The sequence below is a fragment of the Oenanthe melanoleuca genome, chromosome 5, assembly GCF_029582105.1.
Source record: "Oenanthe melanoleuca isolate GR-GAL-2019-014 chromosome 5, OMel1.0, whole genome shotgun sequence".
NCBI lineage: Eukaryota > Metazoa > Chordata > Aves > Passeriformes > Muscicapidae > Oenanthe > Oenanthe melanoleuca.
Genome location: NC_079339.1, coordinates 52,450,430 through 52,465,630, shown reverse-complemented (window position 1 = coordinate 52,465,630; position 15,201 = coordinate 52,450,430). Strand labels below are relative to the sequence as shown.

The 15,201-nt window shown below is 41.0% G+C and overlaps 1 protein-coding gene across 5 annotated transcripts in view; it reads right to left on the bottom strand.

Moving 5' to 3' along the window:
• Positions 1 to 15,201, bottom strand: part of INF2 (inverted formin 2) — a 312,339-nt gene that overhangs the window by 258,703 nt on the left and 38,435 nt on the right. For 3 of the 5 annotated variants that reach the window (XM_056493341.1, XM_056493344.1, XM_056493346.1), the window contains one exon: positions 12,867 to 14,101. The exons of the other annotated variants lie outside the window; for them this stretch is intronic. Coding sequence is in view for 1 of the 3 variants with exons in the window: in XM_056493346.1 (XP_056349321.1) it covers positions 14,076 to 14,101 (26 nt within the window). In the remaining 2 variants the exon portion in view is untranslated. Of the gene's footprint in view, positions 1 to 12,866; positions 14,102 to 15,201 lie in introns of those variants that run through there. 5 annotated transcript variants of the gene reach the window in all.

Sequence of the window (15,201 nt, the reverse complement as noted above, 5' to 3'; positions counted from 1 at the left end):
TTGCAAGGACAAACATGTAGGTTTGGTTTTGACTGTTTTGCCTTTGTACAGCATCTCCTAGGATGAATTCCCGATCTGTAGGCAGGGATCCAGCCAGCTATAATGCACTGACACCAAGAAACCTCTTTAAAAAGATGGGTCCTTTCCTCCTTTTTGAAACTTGCTCTGAAAGGCTCTCTATTCCCTAAGTCCACAAATCCTAATGTGCTTCATCCACCTAATTAAAATAACAGGATAGAGAGTCTGCACCTGTGCTGAGTCTCCTAACAGGTCTTTGCTCAACCCTTGTGTGGAGAGGCCAGATTGTTTCTGGGATGGACTTCCCACGGCTCTGCCTTGGAATGTCATTGACCTAGATGCAGCAGAAGGATGTGGGATCCAGGCATAGTTTCTTGCTTTAGCAGTGCAAGTGTTTGGAGCTGAGCACACAGCACAACTCCACCAGAATGACACATTAATAGATACCTCCTGGTCTTCAGGCAGCAGTTTAAGTAGCTGTCTCAGTATTTCAGCATCCAACTGGGATCTGTCCCCTTTCTGAATCATGGCAGCAATCTCTTCATTGGAGCTGCAAGATGGAGAGAAATGCTGTGGAGCACTGGGGGAGTAACATGGCAAAAAAGACCTAAATCCCTCTGCTGGCACTCCAGGAGCAACTGAATTAATTTATACTATACTTGCCTCCCATTACAGTTTGGCTCTTAGTCCTCAGCAGTACAGTGGAGATACGAAAATGGAAAGATTTTTCTTTTAAGTCTAGAGCAATATTCCTTATAATTTAGGTGCTCTTTTTGGCCTTTGTTCATATTTACACAACAAACCCCAAAGCTCTGCTTTTACTCTAGGTGTCCAGTGTCTCTGAAAAGGTATTTACATTTGAATTCCTCCACCGTTTGCAGCAAAGAGTAGGATAAAACCAATGGCTCCCAGACTCAAATCCTGGCCTGAAACACATGGCAGGCAGCATGTGTTTGAAATGATTGCAGGTTGCTGTGGTCTGGGCTCTGGAGAGCTGGGCTCCCTTGGCCACCAGCCCTAACAGAGGCAGCAGCAGGCTCCAGAGCAGGGGCAGTCAGAGCTCTCTGACCCCACAGTCCCCAGCTGCTCCCAGGAGAGCTCAGCCACTGCCCAGGGAGCCATGCAGGGAGAGGAAATAGCATCTGCATTAGGATATGCACCATCCTCCCCCACTGAGGAGCACTTTGTCATGGAAAAAGAATAATAATAATGAAAAACATCCCTCTGACTGATTCTGATTTATTCGAGGTGAAAAGGGACTTCTTGGCTGAGTTTCTTCTTGAAACCCTTTTAACATGGGACATGACACAAAGGGCAGAGAGGAAGAACATCCATCATCATCCTGCCATAGTTTCAGGGAATCTAAGTGTAAAGATATTTTCCCAAAAACTAGTATAAACTCCTTTCCTCCCCCACCCCTTCAGGAGGTCTGTGACATGGTAAATTTCCATTTGTTTAATTATTCAGACTGTTTCCTATTTATAGGAAAACTGCACATAAAAGCTATGTATGATTTTGGATCTCAACCCCTGGAGATGCCTCTTTAAAAGCAATGAAGTGACTTGAAACTTCCATTCAACAGTCTTCACCAGCAGTTCCTGCCAGAATTTAATATTTATGACAATAATACCAAAGAAAAATATATTGCTACATAATTGTACTGCTGTTTATGAATACTGTCTCTTTAGGAATTAGTAGTCCATTCTAGATTTAATACCAGTTTGAAAAATGATATTAATTGTCTGGAAAGAGACTGTCACCTCTCATTATTAAAAAAAAAAACCAAACCAAACCAAAACAAAACAAAAAAAAAAACCAGGGGAAAAAGTTTACTTCTTGTTAAAGAAAGATAGTGCTTGCAAAGTATTTCTGCTAAATTAATTTAATATCTGAATAAACACATAGACACATCAAATCAGTAAATCAGATGTTATTCTCAAAATCTTACCACTTAAATTGCTTCAGAAATATACTCAGAAGGAGGCTTTTCTTTGGACCTATGAATGTGATCTGCAAAAAGGAAAAAAAAAAAATAAGTCAGTCAGATAGAAATACATTTACCTTGGATTTAACAGATTTTCTAGAGCTTTTGTCTGTTTATTGGGTAAGATTCATTCTTTTTTGATAATAGTATTATCAATAATCTTCATTGATCAAACCCCAAGTAATTGACAACAATACAGGTTATTAGATCTATTTTAGAAAGAAAGAGAGGCAAAGGCATAGAGAAGGAAATTGATTTGTTTATTCCAGTTTATAAGAATTGATATTGAAGTTCCCATGTCCTCCCTGTCTAAGATGAGGACTCAGCAGAGTTACTTCAACCTGTTTCATTCTAAACCTCCCCTGTGTTTTTCTTTAAGGCAGTGGATCTCAAAACATTTCAAAATTTCTTATTACAAATGATTGACAACAATGAAGAATAAATAAACTTTTCACTTCCAAGAACTTTGCCATTTTCTACAAAAAAAGGGCAGTCCAAGTACCTCTTTTGTTTTCTTTCTTTTTAGCCTTGTTTTCTCTGTAGATCTTGTTGGTGGGACAGAGAAAAGAAGCTCCAAGCTTGCATAGTCAGGTTCCACAGGGTCCTTGCTGCTGCTTGGCCTTGCAGTCCATATGGAGTGGCTTTCTGGAAGAGAAGAAAAGCTCAAGATGGACCACAGAGGTTGAGAAGCACTTTCAAGGCACTGTGGTTTGTAAAAGGGAAACACTTTCGAGGATGAATGAAATATGATGCTCATTAGCCCTGGACAAATGTGAATTATTTAAGAGTGACAGCTCCCACAGAGAGCATCCCAAAGGTTTGAAGCCTAATTAAACCTGGAAGACTACTGCCACATTCAATTCACTGAGCTGAAGGCAGCAGGTGAACTTAATGGGCTGATCCAAATTGTTTTTGCTCTTGCTGACCAGCATCACTTTGAAGGATTGTGGCACCAAAACAGGAGATGCTGCATCCAATTAGGTAAACATCTCTTTTTGCAAGAGACAAAGACTCCCAATCCCAAAATTACTGTCAGAATCATTGGGACCTTTCCAATTAGCAAATAGAACTTCAAAACATGAACTTGTGTACTGGAACCTTTAAGATAGGCTCTCACCTCCTTTTGCTGTAGGAGAGATTGCAGCAGTGACACTGAATGCATCAGGGAGGAATCTCAGTTTGTGTCTCTGCACAAAAAGCAGTCTGTGGCTCAGTTTTTTTTACATCTGTGTTTATATATTTTATCATAGCAGCAAGTTCTTGCCCCTGATGTCCCCTTGTCTTGGAGACAGGCAAGGAACAACTGCAATCTGTGTTGTGCGAACTGAATATTAAAAAAACGCAGTAAAACTGGAGATGTGTTTCCAGCCTCTTTGCTGGAAGTGGAATAAGACTTTCAAGCTCCTTTAGTACATGGTAACCACAGACTCTTAAGGTTATTTTGTGTGTATGAAACACCACACAAACCACATGTCTGCAGTCAGTGTGAAATGAAGTTGGGGGCTACCCTGAGGGTACACATTTCCCAGCCCTACTGACAAGAGTGCTCAGCCTCAGATCCTGGCTGATGCATCTTCTGGCTGTGCAAGAACATAAAAAGCAAAAGCTTCAGCTGAGACTTCACTCACTGGTGATGTGCCAGCAGTTCATTAAGAAGAACTACAGAACATGACCATTCAAAGGATCTTTCCACTCCACACAGAATGTTTTGCAAACCTTAATCAGTGCAGACTCACAACACCCCTTTAACAAGTAACAAATAGAGATTGAGAGGTTAAGAGAAGGTAATTTCAGCTGCCACAGAGATTCAGCTCAGAGCTTCTCCCAAACTACTGTTTCCTCCAGTACCTGGCAGAGGAATGCCTTTCCATATTTATTTTGTGATTATGATTGAGAGCAAGCAATGTGACCACATGTGTGACCTGACTTTTGAGTGAATGCTTAGTCCCCCAACATCAGTGCTCTCCTTTGGCTGCAAAGTGCACGAGCCCATCAGCCAGTGTCACAAACAAGCACGTACGTCTCACCACGTCACAGGGGAGCTTCTGCCAGTGCAGCACCTTCATCCTCAGCCTCGGGGTCTTGCTGTGGGGCTGCTCCCCACAGCCACAGGCAGGATGGCTGCACCCAGGACTGCTGCATGGCTGAGGAGACAGGAGCATGGAGACAGGGGGAGGAGGCACCTTGCACCCAGCAGGTAAGGGTGGAGCTGCAGGCAGCTGTGGTAGCAGAGCTGGCGTGACAGGCTGCTCCTGGGAGGAAGAAAAAACATCTTTCTGGGAAGGTGATGTGTTCCCTGCACAATGCTCTGACTTCCCAGAAAGGCCAGTTGTTGGAGAAAGGCTCGGGTTTGCACTGGGCTTCTCTTCTTCCAAGTCCATGTTAACTTGAATGCATTTGTTCACCTTTGGAACAGATCTTCTAGACACTGTTTTGTGGTGATTTGAGAAGTTCATGCTTGATAGCAGACTCTCCATGGCTTGGCCTGGTCCCATTTTCCTGCTCTACGAGACAACGAGGAGGTGCATGGATTAGCAAAGTTCTTCACAACTCATAATTCCTACAGAGACACAGAAAAAACAGCAACTTTAAGGTAATTAACTGAACACTTCTAGCTGCTTTACAAGTGACAGCTTGTAGCAGTTTCACCTTGGCAAGCCAGGAGCAAGGCAGTCCTTCTGGCCATAAGGCTTATTTTTTACTTCTCTTGATCCTTCTACATTCTTGTTATAATTCATATAAAAAAGACAGAGCAAATGCTGTCAGCATAGTAAACCCCTACCTGGTTGTTTTTTGCCTCATGCTGATCATCCATTTGGTGGGATGAATGAAGAGATACAGAGATTCCTCCTACAGAACTTACTACAGTTGCTCTATGGAGGGGACATCTCAAACAGCAGGGACAGAGTCACTTACCTCTGAAAAACCACGTTCCCACAATTTACCTTGAAGGCAGAAGGGTGCAGGGGATTTAAAGACAAACTCTCAAAATAGCCTAATAAAGTAAACAAGGTACAGCTGAGGAGGAGGAAGATTCAGGGTGAGCTGCTCAGGTATTTGTGACTACACGTGGAAATGACTGGCAAGCATTTAAATTAATAAGATTGTCTTTCCTATTTTGCCCTTAAAAAAAATTTCAATCTAGGGAAAATCTTTATATTTGTATTGAGACTATACAATTTCTCTCAGAGCTTCTTGCAAAAGACTGCAGAAGTCCCTCTCTTGTATGTATACCCAGTTTTAAACATGGAGACAGTCCTACCAAAGTTAGTAGAACATTTGATGGCTCAAGACTTGGCTTTGTTTGCTTGAGCAAACCTTTCTTTTGAAAACAATTGCATTTCTTGTGGATGAGCAGTGTCCTGGGACACTTAATTTCAGTAGCTGGAGCTGCTGTGTGATTTCTCTCTCAAAACCTCTACAGCCATGACCATCAAAAATGGCAGAAGCAATGTGCTAAAAGGAGCAGTGAGCAAACTATTAATGCTCCAGAAATGACATGGTAGGTGCAGCCTTTTTAGGGACTAGATGTAGGCAGAAACAAAGCACCCTGTCATCCCATTCTTAAACAAAACACACATTAATAGTATCAGCAGTTTTAACTAGGTGGGCCTTCATTTCCAGTGCAGCATGAGAGATTTTTTTGGTACACACACCACATTTATGTTCTCAAAGAGCTAGGTTAATACTAATGACCATTTTCTTCCTGACACAGCAATTTTGGGCAGTTACTAACACAGAAAAAGCTCATTAAGGGAGCTGCATTAAAACCTGCAATTGATGCATCTCTGGTCCACAGTATACCTGTAAAGCATCTACTATAACCTGGAATAGTTTGTTTTTGAAACCTAGCAGTTCATACTGATCATAGTCTCCAGCTCTTACAGCCTCAGTAAAATTGGGAACCAATGCATCTAAGGTGAAAGAAAGCAATAAAATTTTGATTTTTTAGTCTTAATTTAGTAAGAATGGCTTATATTAAAAACATTAAATGTTAAATCAGCCAGTAAATAACATTTGATTTGCACACTAAATGGTACCAGTTAAAATAACTAAGTCAAAGCCTATAATAGAAAATTAATATTAACCACATTTGCAGTTTACTTGAATTAATTTTTTGTTGGTTTCCATGTGGTTTTTTTTTTTCACAAATAAACAGTTTCCCCAAAGGTAAAAAAGGCTTTCATTTAATTTAAGTAAACAACTTAATGTATCCCCTTTAGGACTTCACAATCTTTGTGGTAAACTTGTACATATGTCTGTAATTACCCTAACAGGACAAGTGAAGGATTCAGCCCTATGAAAAAGCCTAATGAGAAATGAGAAAGCCTAATGAGAAATAAGCCACTTTCTGCTAGAAGTATTAGGAGTAAAATGAGATGATTAAAAAAAAAAAATCTTACTAGAAATGCTCATGTTAGAATTCTGCTGCTTGTTTATTTTAATTAAGCTATAGGGAGAATCAGTAAGACTATCAATTAGGAAGCTCTTTTTCTTTTAATCAGAGAGCTCATCTAAATTGCTACAGGGTATGTGTAAAGAAAAGTCTTATTTTTAAAAATCCTACTAACAAGTAGCACTATACAAAAAACAGCTAATATGCTTTGAATGATAAATAGGCTTATAATAATGTATCTCCAAAGATTATACTTTAGAGACTATGTAGAGAAATCCATGCTTTTAAAAAGATTAAAGCTTTGGTATAACTTCAAGGCAGCTGTAACTTACATTGCTGATAATGTTCAAATGAGCTTATGGGTGTATTTTAAAAAGAAATCTCTGTGTGAAATTTCTCTTTAGAAAGCACAGCCTCCTGTCCCTGGTGGATACATCCATAAATATACAAACATCTCAATGCAGCCAGACAAGCACTTGCACTGGCACCACTTAGGCCGGGCAGGGAACAGAGATTAGCTCAATACATCAGCCCAATTCTGATAATCTTGTTGAATCAGTTAACTTGCAATTAACTGTGAAGCTGTTCTCAGTGAAAGCTGATGATGCTTGAGGACCACCACAATACAGGCTTTCATTTCCACTTTTTTATCTGACTACTAACATGCTGAAAATAGGCACACTTCTCATTAGCCTTGAAAGACAAGATATATTTTGATGGCATAGGGTTTAGAATTTTCAGTCAGATTAAAAAAAAAATCTTACCTTTTTATCTGATAGAAAGATATCTTACATCTGTTTACATGATCTTACTTGGATCATCTAAACACTCCCAATTTTTCATGGCTTGTGTTGCTAATGGACTGATATGGGGCTATCTTATTTTGTAAAACTTGATTTTCTTTGTAATGGGAACTTCATTTATTGGTCACTATTATACCATAAACAGGGATTTCAATGAATGTTTCAGAAGACCTGATATTTCCCCTTGTGGGCTATAAATACCTAAAAGGTTTCTCTTGAGGGAAAGTTGTTTAAGATCTGTGCCCCACACACATTGAAGGTAACCACCAAAGCACAAGCACAGAGTCAATATCTGCAGTGTCAGATAGTTTTGAGGCTATGAAGATGTGCTTCTTACCAAATGGCTGGAGTTGAGCAGCAGGATGCATAACCCAACTGGGGGAGAGGGTTAGTCACTTGTTTATGCAGACAGCTGCTCCCTAACTAGAACAAAGCTGCTGTTCATTAGCTCCCAATGGGCTCCACTTGCTTTGCTTCAGAGTCAGGCATTAACTTGCATTAAGATGCTCCTGGTGTAATATTCCTCACTGTTGACTTTGCAACTCGTGTCATTTATTCTTGATGATTATGATTCTTACAAGGATTAAAATAAGAAGTAGGAGAAAATAGAAATCTTAATCCTTTCTTGCACAAACAATCTTTTCAATATAAGATTCACTCTTTTCCTTTCAGATATGTTCCTGAGGGTTTTCAAGGTTTTTCTGAAACCTGGGTTAAGATAAGCTTTTGGGAAACAGTAATTCCTTGGAAGTCCCCCTCTTCCTTTTGTTTTGATTCTAGTATGCAAACAGTAAGGAGAAAAAGAGATTTTTTTTTTTTATTATTAGTAACAATATTTCTATTGTGGTATTTTTCATCTATGTTGGTCAAAGTATTTCAAAGGAAGCCATTACCACCATTTTAGAGGTGGGGAAACTGAGGCACAGCTTCTTAGGAAGCCAGTAGCAGAAAATGAGTAATCTCAGTAGTCCAAGTTGCTGGCAATTCATTCCAGTTCTCTGTCTGTCAAAACCCTCTTTAGTCTTTGCAATCCACCTCTCATTTAGATCCAGCTACTGCTGTGTCTCCATTTCCCCATATCAAAAAGTTGGAAGCTGTTGGAAACTGGAAGCAGCTGGAAAAAGTTGGAAACAAAGTGAAAGCACTCACTTTTCACTCTGTAACTGCCCCTGCTGCTGGCAGGAATGTGGCTGTGAAGTGTGTGTACTTAATGCCTGTGGATTCTGTCCTAGGGATGGAATTAATGAAAAACTCCTCAAAGGGAACTGGCTCCACTTTTTGGCAGCTGCTGGTAAGGCAGGAACCTTGGGATGTGCTGCAGAAGGAGCCTGGGCCAGCAGCAGCAGCTGTGGGTGGCAGATGTTAGGAGATAATGCTGCTAAGATCATTTTGCTGCTCTCTATGCCCTCAGCAGAGTGATGAGACAGGTCAAGGAACCATGGAAAGGTGATGTAGAGTATGGGATGGGCTGTGAAAAGCAGGAGGCTGGGAGAAGATGTGTTCTAGGACCAGCAGAGGAATTTGTAGAAAATAGGGGTGAACTCTAAAATGGAAAGAAATGTCAACAGCTGCTTCAATTTGGCCTTGTATAGCTGAAGGGATTAAAGACAGGACATAATAGCTTTAATCTTTGGATATTTGCTAGGTTTGAGGTAGGTCATGGTTTGGAGAGGTTGCTGTGCTGGCTCTCATTTGATCTACACACCTTTGTGCTATGGTTTGCAGGCAGCTGAGTGTGTCACAGACCATGCCCTGTGGAGAGCAGGGTCTCTTCTCTGTCCTCTAGACCCTTAGCAAGGTAGAACAGTTGAAAATACTCAGAGGGAGAAGTCCTCCTCCTTGTGCTGTTCTCCCTGAGGTCTCTTCAGTTAAGGAGGTATTTTAGAAAAAAATCATTTTTCTGTGATTCAGGATGGATTTGTACACTGCTGGTATAGTGAATGCATAGGGCTATATGCTAGGGCATATTCTGTGTATAACACTGGTTCACCAAAGAGGATTAACACACAGACCTGAAAGGGTTTCTGAACTCTTACTACTCCAGTCTTTTCTGCTTCTCTTGTATCTGCTTCTTGCTGAACAGAGAACCATAAAAAACATTGGTTGGAAAGGACTCTGGAAATGGTTTTGTCCAAGTTCCCTTTCAGATGATCATCATCACTACTCTGATTTTGTCTAACTGAGCTGTGAAAATCTGAACAAATGGAGATAAAAAACATGGCAAAGTGTATAGAAAAACCTGTTGGTCTCAAAGGACGAGTCCTGGAAACTGTGTGCTACTGAGGGTTTAATTTCAATTAAAAAATCAAGTTGTGGGTTTCAAAGGATTACAGGACCAGATTTCATAGACCTGTTACCCTTTTTGTATGTGCTGCCTCTGCTTCTCCATTTTCTTCATCTATTCTGATTGATGGATTTGGTGATTAATTGTCACTGATTCATGACTAAACTTATAGCAGACTATGCTGTATGAAACCCCATAAATACCAGACAAACACATCAGGTTCTGCATGCCCTGAGCAGGGCAAACCAACCATAACTGTAATAATGTAGGTGTCATCAGCAAAGACTGCTGATCTTAGAAAAAACTTACTTTGACAGGCTGGGAGTGTATCTAAGCTGACTTGATAGGAGCTGACTGCCACAGAGTGATTCTTGTCTTCTGACTTTGAGTAATGCAAGCTGAGCCTGCTTAAAATCTCCATTAGGGAAGCACAGGGCTCCTGCTAATTCCTACTGACACCTGGCTCTGTGTGAATTGTCACACACAGCTCTTGCAGGACTTGTTTATGCTGCAGCAAAGAGAGCATTAGAGAGTTCCTAATGTGAATTAAGTGCTAGCACAGCATGGGTGAAGGGGTGAGTTACCTACAGAGATGACTGGATATGTTGATTAACTTGCAGTGATCAAATTCTCCCCTGGTATTTATGGTCTGGTACCTGCTCTGAACTAAGGAATTTGGAACATTTTTCTTTACTGTGGACCTAATTTCCATTGCAAATCCTGCAAATCATGTGGTTATTTTGCAAGATTGACACAATGCAGTAACTGCAAACATTTAGAGAGGTCCTGTCACTATCACTGCCCCATTTTTAACCCTCTGTAGTCACACTTCTAGTCATGGGAAAGCTGTTTATCATATCCTGCCCAGTTTTGATTGTGAGGTGACCAAACAAAATGTGGTTTCTGATGGAGTTGGTTCATGACTCTATTTGCTTTATGTGGATATAACCTCATGACTATTATGTTCACCCATATTTCATGGCCATGACTATTACCAGGCAGACAGAACGAGCCAGGGTTCCTGCAGTGCTGATGTTTAGCACTGGTAAGCTTGTATGTTGTACTTGGTTGATCACTGTGTACCAGAAATATGAAGATGTAGATCCAGGCTTCACGTTTAGACAAATGGAAACTGGTTAATTTTGTTGAAACAGGCTTATGCATTTTTCTTTTATTTCAATTTATCCTGCCTCTTTCTAACTGCAACAGAAGGTATTTCTCAGCTTCCTTGGCTTTATGGAATGAGGACCAAATGGCATACTCAGCCCAAAAGATCCTGGCAAGGCTTTGAGATTGCATAAGTACAGTGCAAAGCTGTGCTGGTGCTCATGAATTAGATATAGCTCCATTTATAGCTCTCTTTCTTTTCATAGACTCATTAAAGTTGGAGAAGGACCTCCAGGATCATCAGGTCCAACCTTTGACCAAACACTGCTGTGCCAACTAAACTACAGCACTAAGTGTCACATCAGGTTGTTTCCTGAACATTTATAGGGATGGTGAGATGTCATGTAGAGAGAAAATTAGGAAGGCAAAAGTTCAGCTAGAACTCAATCTGGCCACTGCTGTGAAAGATGATAAAAAGTGATTTTATAAATATACCACCAACCAGAGAGGGACAAGGAAAATCTCCATCATTTATGGGATGTGAAGGGGAACATGATCACCACAGATGAGGAAAAGGCTGCCTTCTTTGCCTCAGTCTCTAACAGTAAGCCTGGTTCTCCTCCTGGTTATTCCCCTGAGCTGCAGACAGGGACAGAGAGCAGAATAGATTCCCCACAATCCAGGAGAAATGGTCACTGACCTGTGCCACTCAGGCACTCACAAATCCATGAGGCTGGATGGGATCCACCCCAGAGTACTGAAGGAGCTGGCAGAAGAGCAAAACAACTGGTAATTATTACTAAGCATATATGACAATTACATGCTTAGGTGCTTTATATCCTATGTGGAAAATACAGGACTTTGATGGATGAATTCTCATGAATCATAGGTTTTCCCCATCCCCACCAGAGAAAGGAAACTCACTAAGTATTTATTTTATTCTAAATGTGGAAGTATTTTCAGTATTGTAATTAAAAAAAAAAAAAAATAATACCAACCAAAACTCCCTAAAAACTAACCCTGAAAATCCACCTCACTAAACAGAGCTGAATTTTGATGTGAAATATTTGGGAAAGACTTCTGCTGATTTCTTCAGTACTTCCATTTTATCATATAGCCAATGCTTACAGAATTTGCATTTATTTGGCAGCAAGAAGCCTGTGGTGGTCACAGCCTGGTTTACATACCAGACTCCATGTGCAGTTACTGTCATACACCACAAGAATTCTATTTTGAGGTCTGCACTTATGGCTGACTTAAATGACCACAGCTCTGTTGAATTGGCTGTGATATTTTTTTTACCAACCATTAATTTAGTCTTTCAACCACTGAAAAATCTTCAGGATCTGAGCTTTATTTCAAGCTCATAAATGGAACAAAACTGCACATCCCAATTGAGTATCAGTCTTTGACCTGCTCTTACTCTTTTCTTCTGTTCTTCTTAAATAATCACTGTAATGGAAGCAGAGCTGCTCTGGAGCAATAAATTATAAATGTTGTGCTCGAGTCTGCTGATTGGGATGTGATTGAATAGATAATTTACAGATGACTACTGAACAAAGAGCCTCTGGTGGCTCAAAATAACCCACTTCCTAGTAAACTCTTGAAAGCAGGGGAAAGATAATGCCAAAAACCCTCTCTTTAAAGGCCAAGGTAAGCACACAGAGTAATAAAACTCTGGCTGTGGAAATGAGGGAAGCTGAAAGACCCAGATGGAGAAATGGACACATGCTGTAGCATCTGAAATGAGCAGTCAGGGGGACATCAGCAGGAAATGTTCCCTGGGTAACACTCAGAAAACCTGCTTGTTCCCCAGTCCTGCATCTCCAAATTGTTGTTGCTATTGATCAAACAGTGGGGTGGGGAGGAGGAGGCTGGCTGTGCCCTGCTAGCCTGGGCTGCAGGCTCTCTTGGAAACACAGAGCAGGGAGAATGTGTTTTATACTTGGGTTTTGCAGCTTGGAGTCTAATCTGAAAGCAGCAGATGGAAGAGCAAAAGGATGGTGCTGGGTGATGTGCTCTGAGACTGGAAAACAGGGGAATAAAAGGGGAAACCTGTAGATGTGATAGAGACAGTCCTGCAAATCAAACCTGGGTGACATGGTTCTACAGGGAATGCTGGGGTATCCCTGCTTCTGCCAGCAGGAATGAGTTTTCTGTTGCAACAGGGCTCTGCTACTCTGCAGTGTCTCCTGCACTGAACCTTCCCCCCCATCTGCTCTCATCTCATCTCTGCTTCTGTTGACCAGTTCCCAATATGCTCATAGTGATGCCTTGGTTAAAACAAACCAGTGATTTAATTCTTGGTTTCACTTCTAAGTTTTCAGTATTACAAGGACAGTACAAGTCCTATTAAGCAAAGCAAAATAAGCTTTAGCCTGCACATTAGTTTAGCCACAGTGAGTCACCATATAAATGAACAGTTTTGAAATGTACCCAGCTCTTCCACTGGATTTATGTTTCACCACATATCATACCACAGATTCAACAAACATAGATAATTTTAAATGGACAGCTATGTACAAAATTATTATACAGTGTTATTACAAAACTTGAGAAATAAAGCTCTGAATTTTGAAAACACAGAACTGCACAGTCCCAGTTTTAAAGCCAAAGTAACGATTCCACACGTTCTGCAGCTTGGACATAGACTCTTGAGTACAAGCAGCTGACAATGGAAGTCAAACCCAGAGATTTACTACAGGATAAGCTGAAAATGTGTCCAATAGAGCACTCTAGAAAACCTCTTCCTTTTGCTTTAGTAAGAGAAACCAGGGCCCTGGTTCTCCAAAAATTGATGGATGCATCAACATGTGTGACAAGACTGCCTAAGATTACTGATGCTCTTCAACTTAATTGCACATAAGCATCATGTAGGAACCAGACACTTTATATGGCCATATGCTTACTAAAATACATACATCTTCTTTTACTTTTTTCCTCCCCATGTAACCAATTTCCCTTGCTTTAAGTGACTGAGAGTAAAAATACATTTGTCTAATCTGGGTCTTGGACCTGGTCCAATATAAGTTGTCAGTGGGCAATGAGAAGAGGGACTTAACACACCTCCACCCATGATGGTACAGCCACTGCTTAATTTATACCCTTAATTTAGTTGAGGCACTGCATTTTTAAACACTTTTTTGAGGGTTGAACACTGCAGTCTGTTCTTGGGCCACACTCAGCTGTCATTTCAAGGGGAGTTTGGCCTAAGAGCAGGATGAAAGACTTGGCTTCCAGGACCCTTTCACTGCCACTATGCACAGAACCATCCCCTGCTCCCACAGGTGCCCAGTGCAAGGCACAGCCTGAGGGGTCCAAAGTCTCTGGGGAGGCTCTTTAGGTCCTGGGGAGGGGAGTGAAAGACTGCATGAGGAGAGGCTGTGGGTCTTCATGGGGCAGAAGTTGTCCATGGTGGCATTTCACTGATGCAGAACCTGCAGTCTCAGAAACTGGCAGCACTCAGGGATGTGAGAGGTTCTCTCATACCTTCTGCCTTGCCGTGACACCTGCAGGAAGAGGCAGAAATGCAAATTATTTGCAACTATGAACAAAGGTGGTGTGGTTTTGCATGCGTGTTTATCTAATGGTTGAGGTGCTACTAGGAAAATCAGTTTAATCTGTTCCTCAGATAATCTAAAAACAGGTAGTTTGATGTACTTAATAAAACCTCATGTTTCCAGAATCAATCCTGATGTTCCAGAGTTTGGGCAACTTTGCTTTTAAGTTTAGTCCAATAACATATATCCTTCTGTATTAAACTGCTGAACTAAATCTAGGGGATTTAGGAGGACTGTCAGAAGGATGGGGCAGCACACTGTAGCCTGTCTCACTCCATAACTGAGTCAAATACCATTTCTAAAAGCAGACATGAAGGAAAAGACCTAGCAGGAGGATGAGCATTAGATTGATGACATTCTCACAGTCCATTTAAAAACTGCCCACAGACAATACTGGGTCTGCAGAAGGGGAGCTGAAGCATCTGTCCCTTAAGAATTAAAGGAAAACCTGGACTCTCAATCCCTTCTGTTTTTCAGGGGAAGGTTGATGTGCCACTGTGCCACGTGCATGTCATAGCTGCCCTTCTGCCCTTTCCCTCCCTCCTCAACAGGCTGATCTGTATTCCTGCTTTGGTTTTTCTTTTATTTACTAGGAAATAAATCAAGTAGATTTGTGAGCAGGAAAATTGCTGAAGCTCAGTTATTTATGGACTTGTGCTTTCAAGGCTTTTCCTTCCCCTAACCATTCTAAGTGGCATACAGAGGGGAGGAAAAGGGGAGCTGCACAAACAGACATGAACATTTGTCTGTAGGAATTCTCTAGGGTCTAAGGCAGGCAAACTCAAAGAGCAGCTCTCTTGAGTTCAGGTGCTTTTACAGTCCCTCTTTTACTGTAACCTTTATAAAATAATTCTTCAAGCTCTTTCTGGACTTGGTTGTAATTGAGTTGAGATGTAATCAGAGTGCACACAAACAGTGCGACCACCAGTGCCTTGATTCCAGAGGAAAAACAGCAAAATTATTTATTTCAAGAACATGAAGATAATGTGAGACACCACTCTTTAGGAGTAAAGGCTGACATTTAAAGACATTAACATTGTTACAGAAAT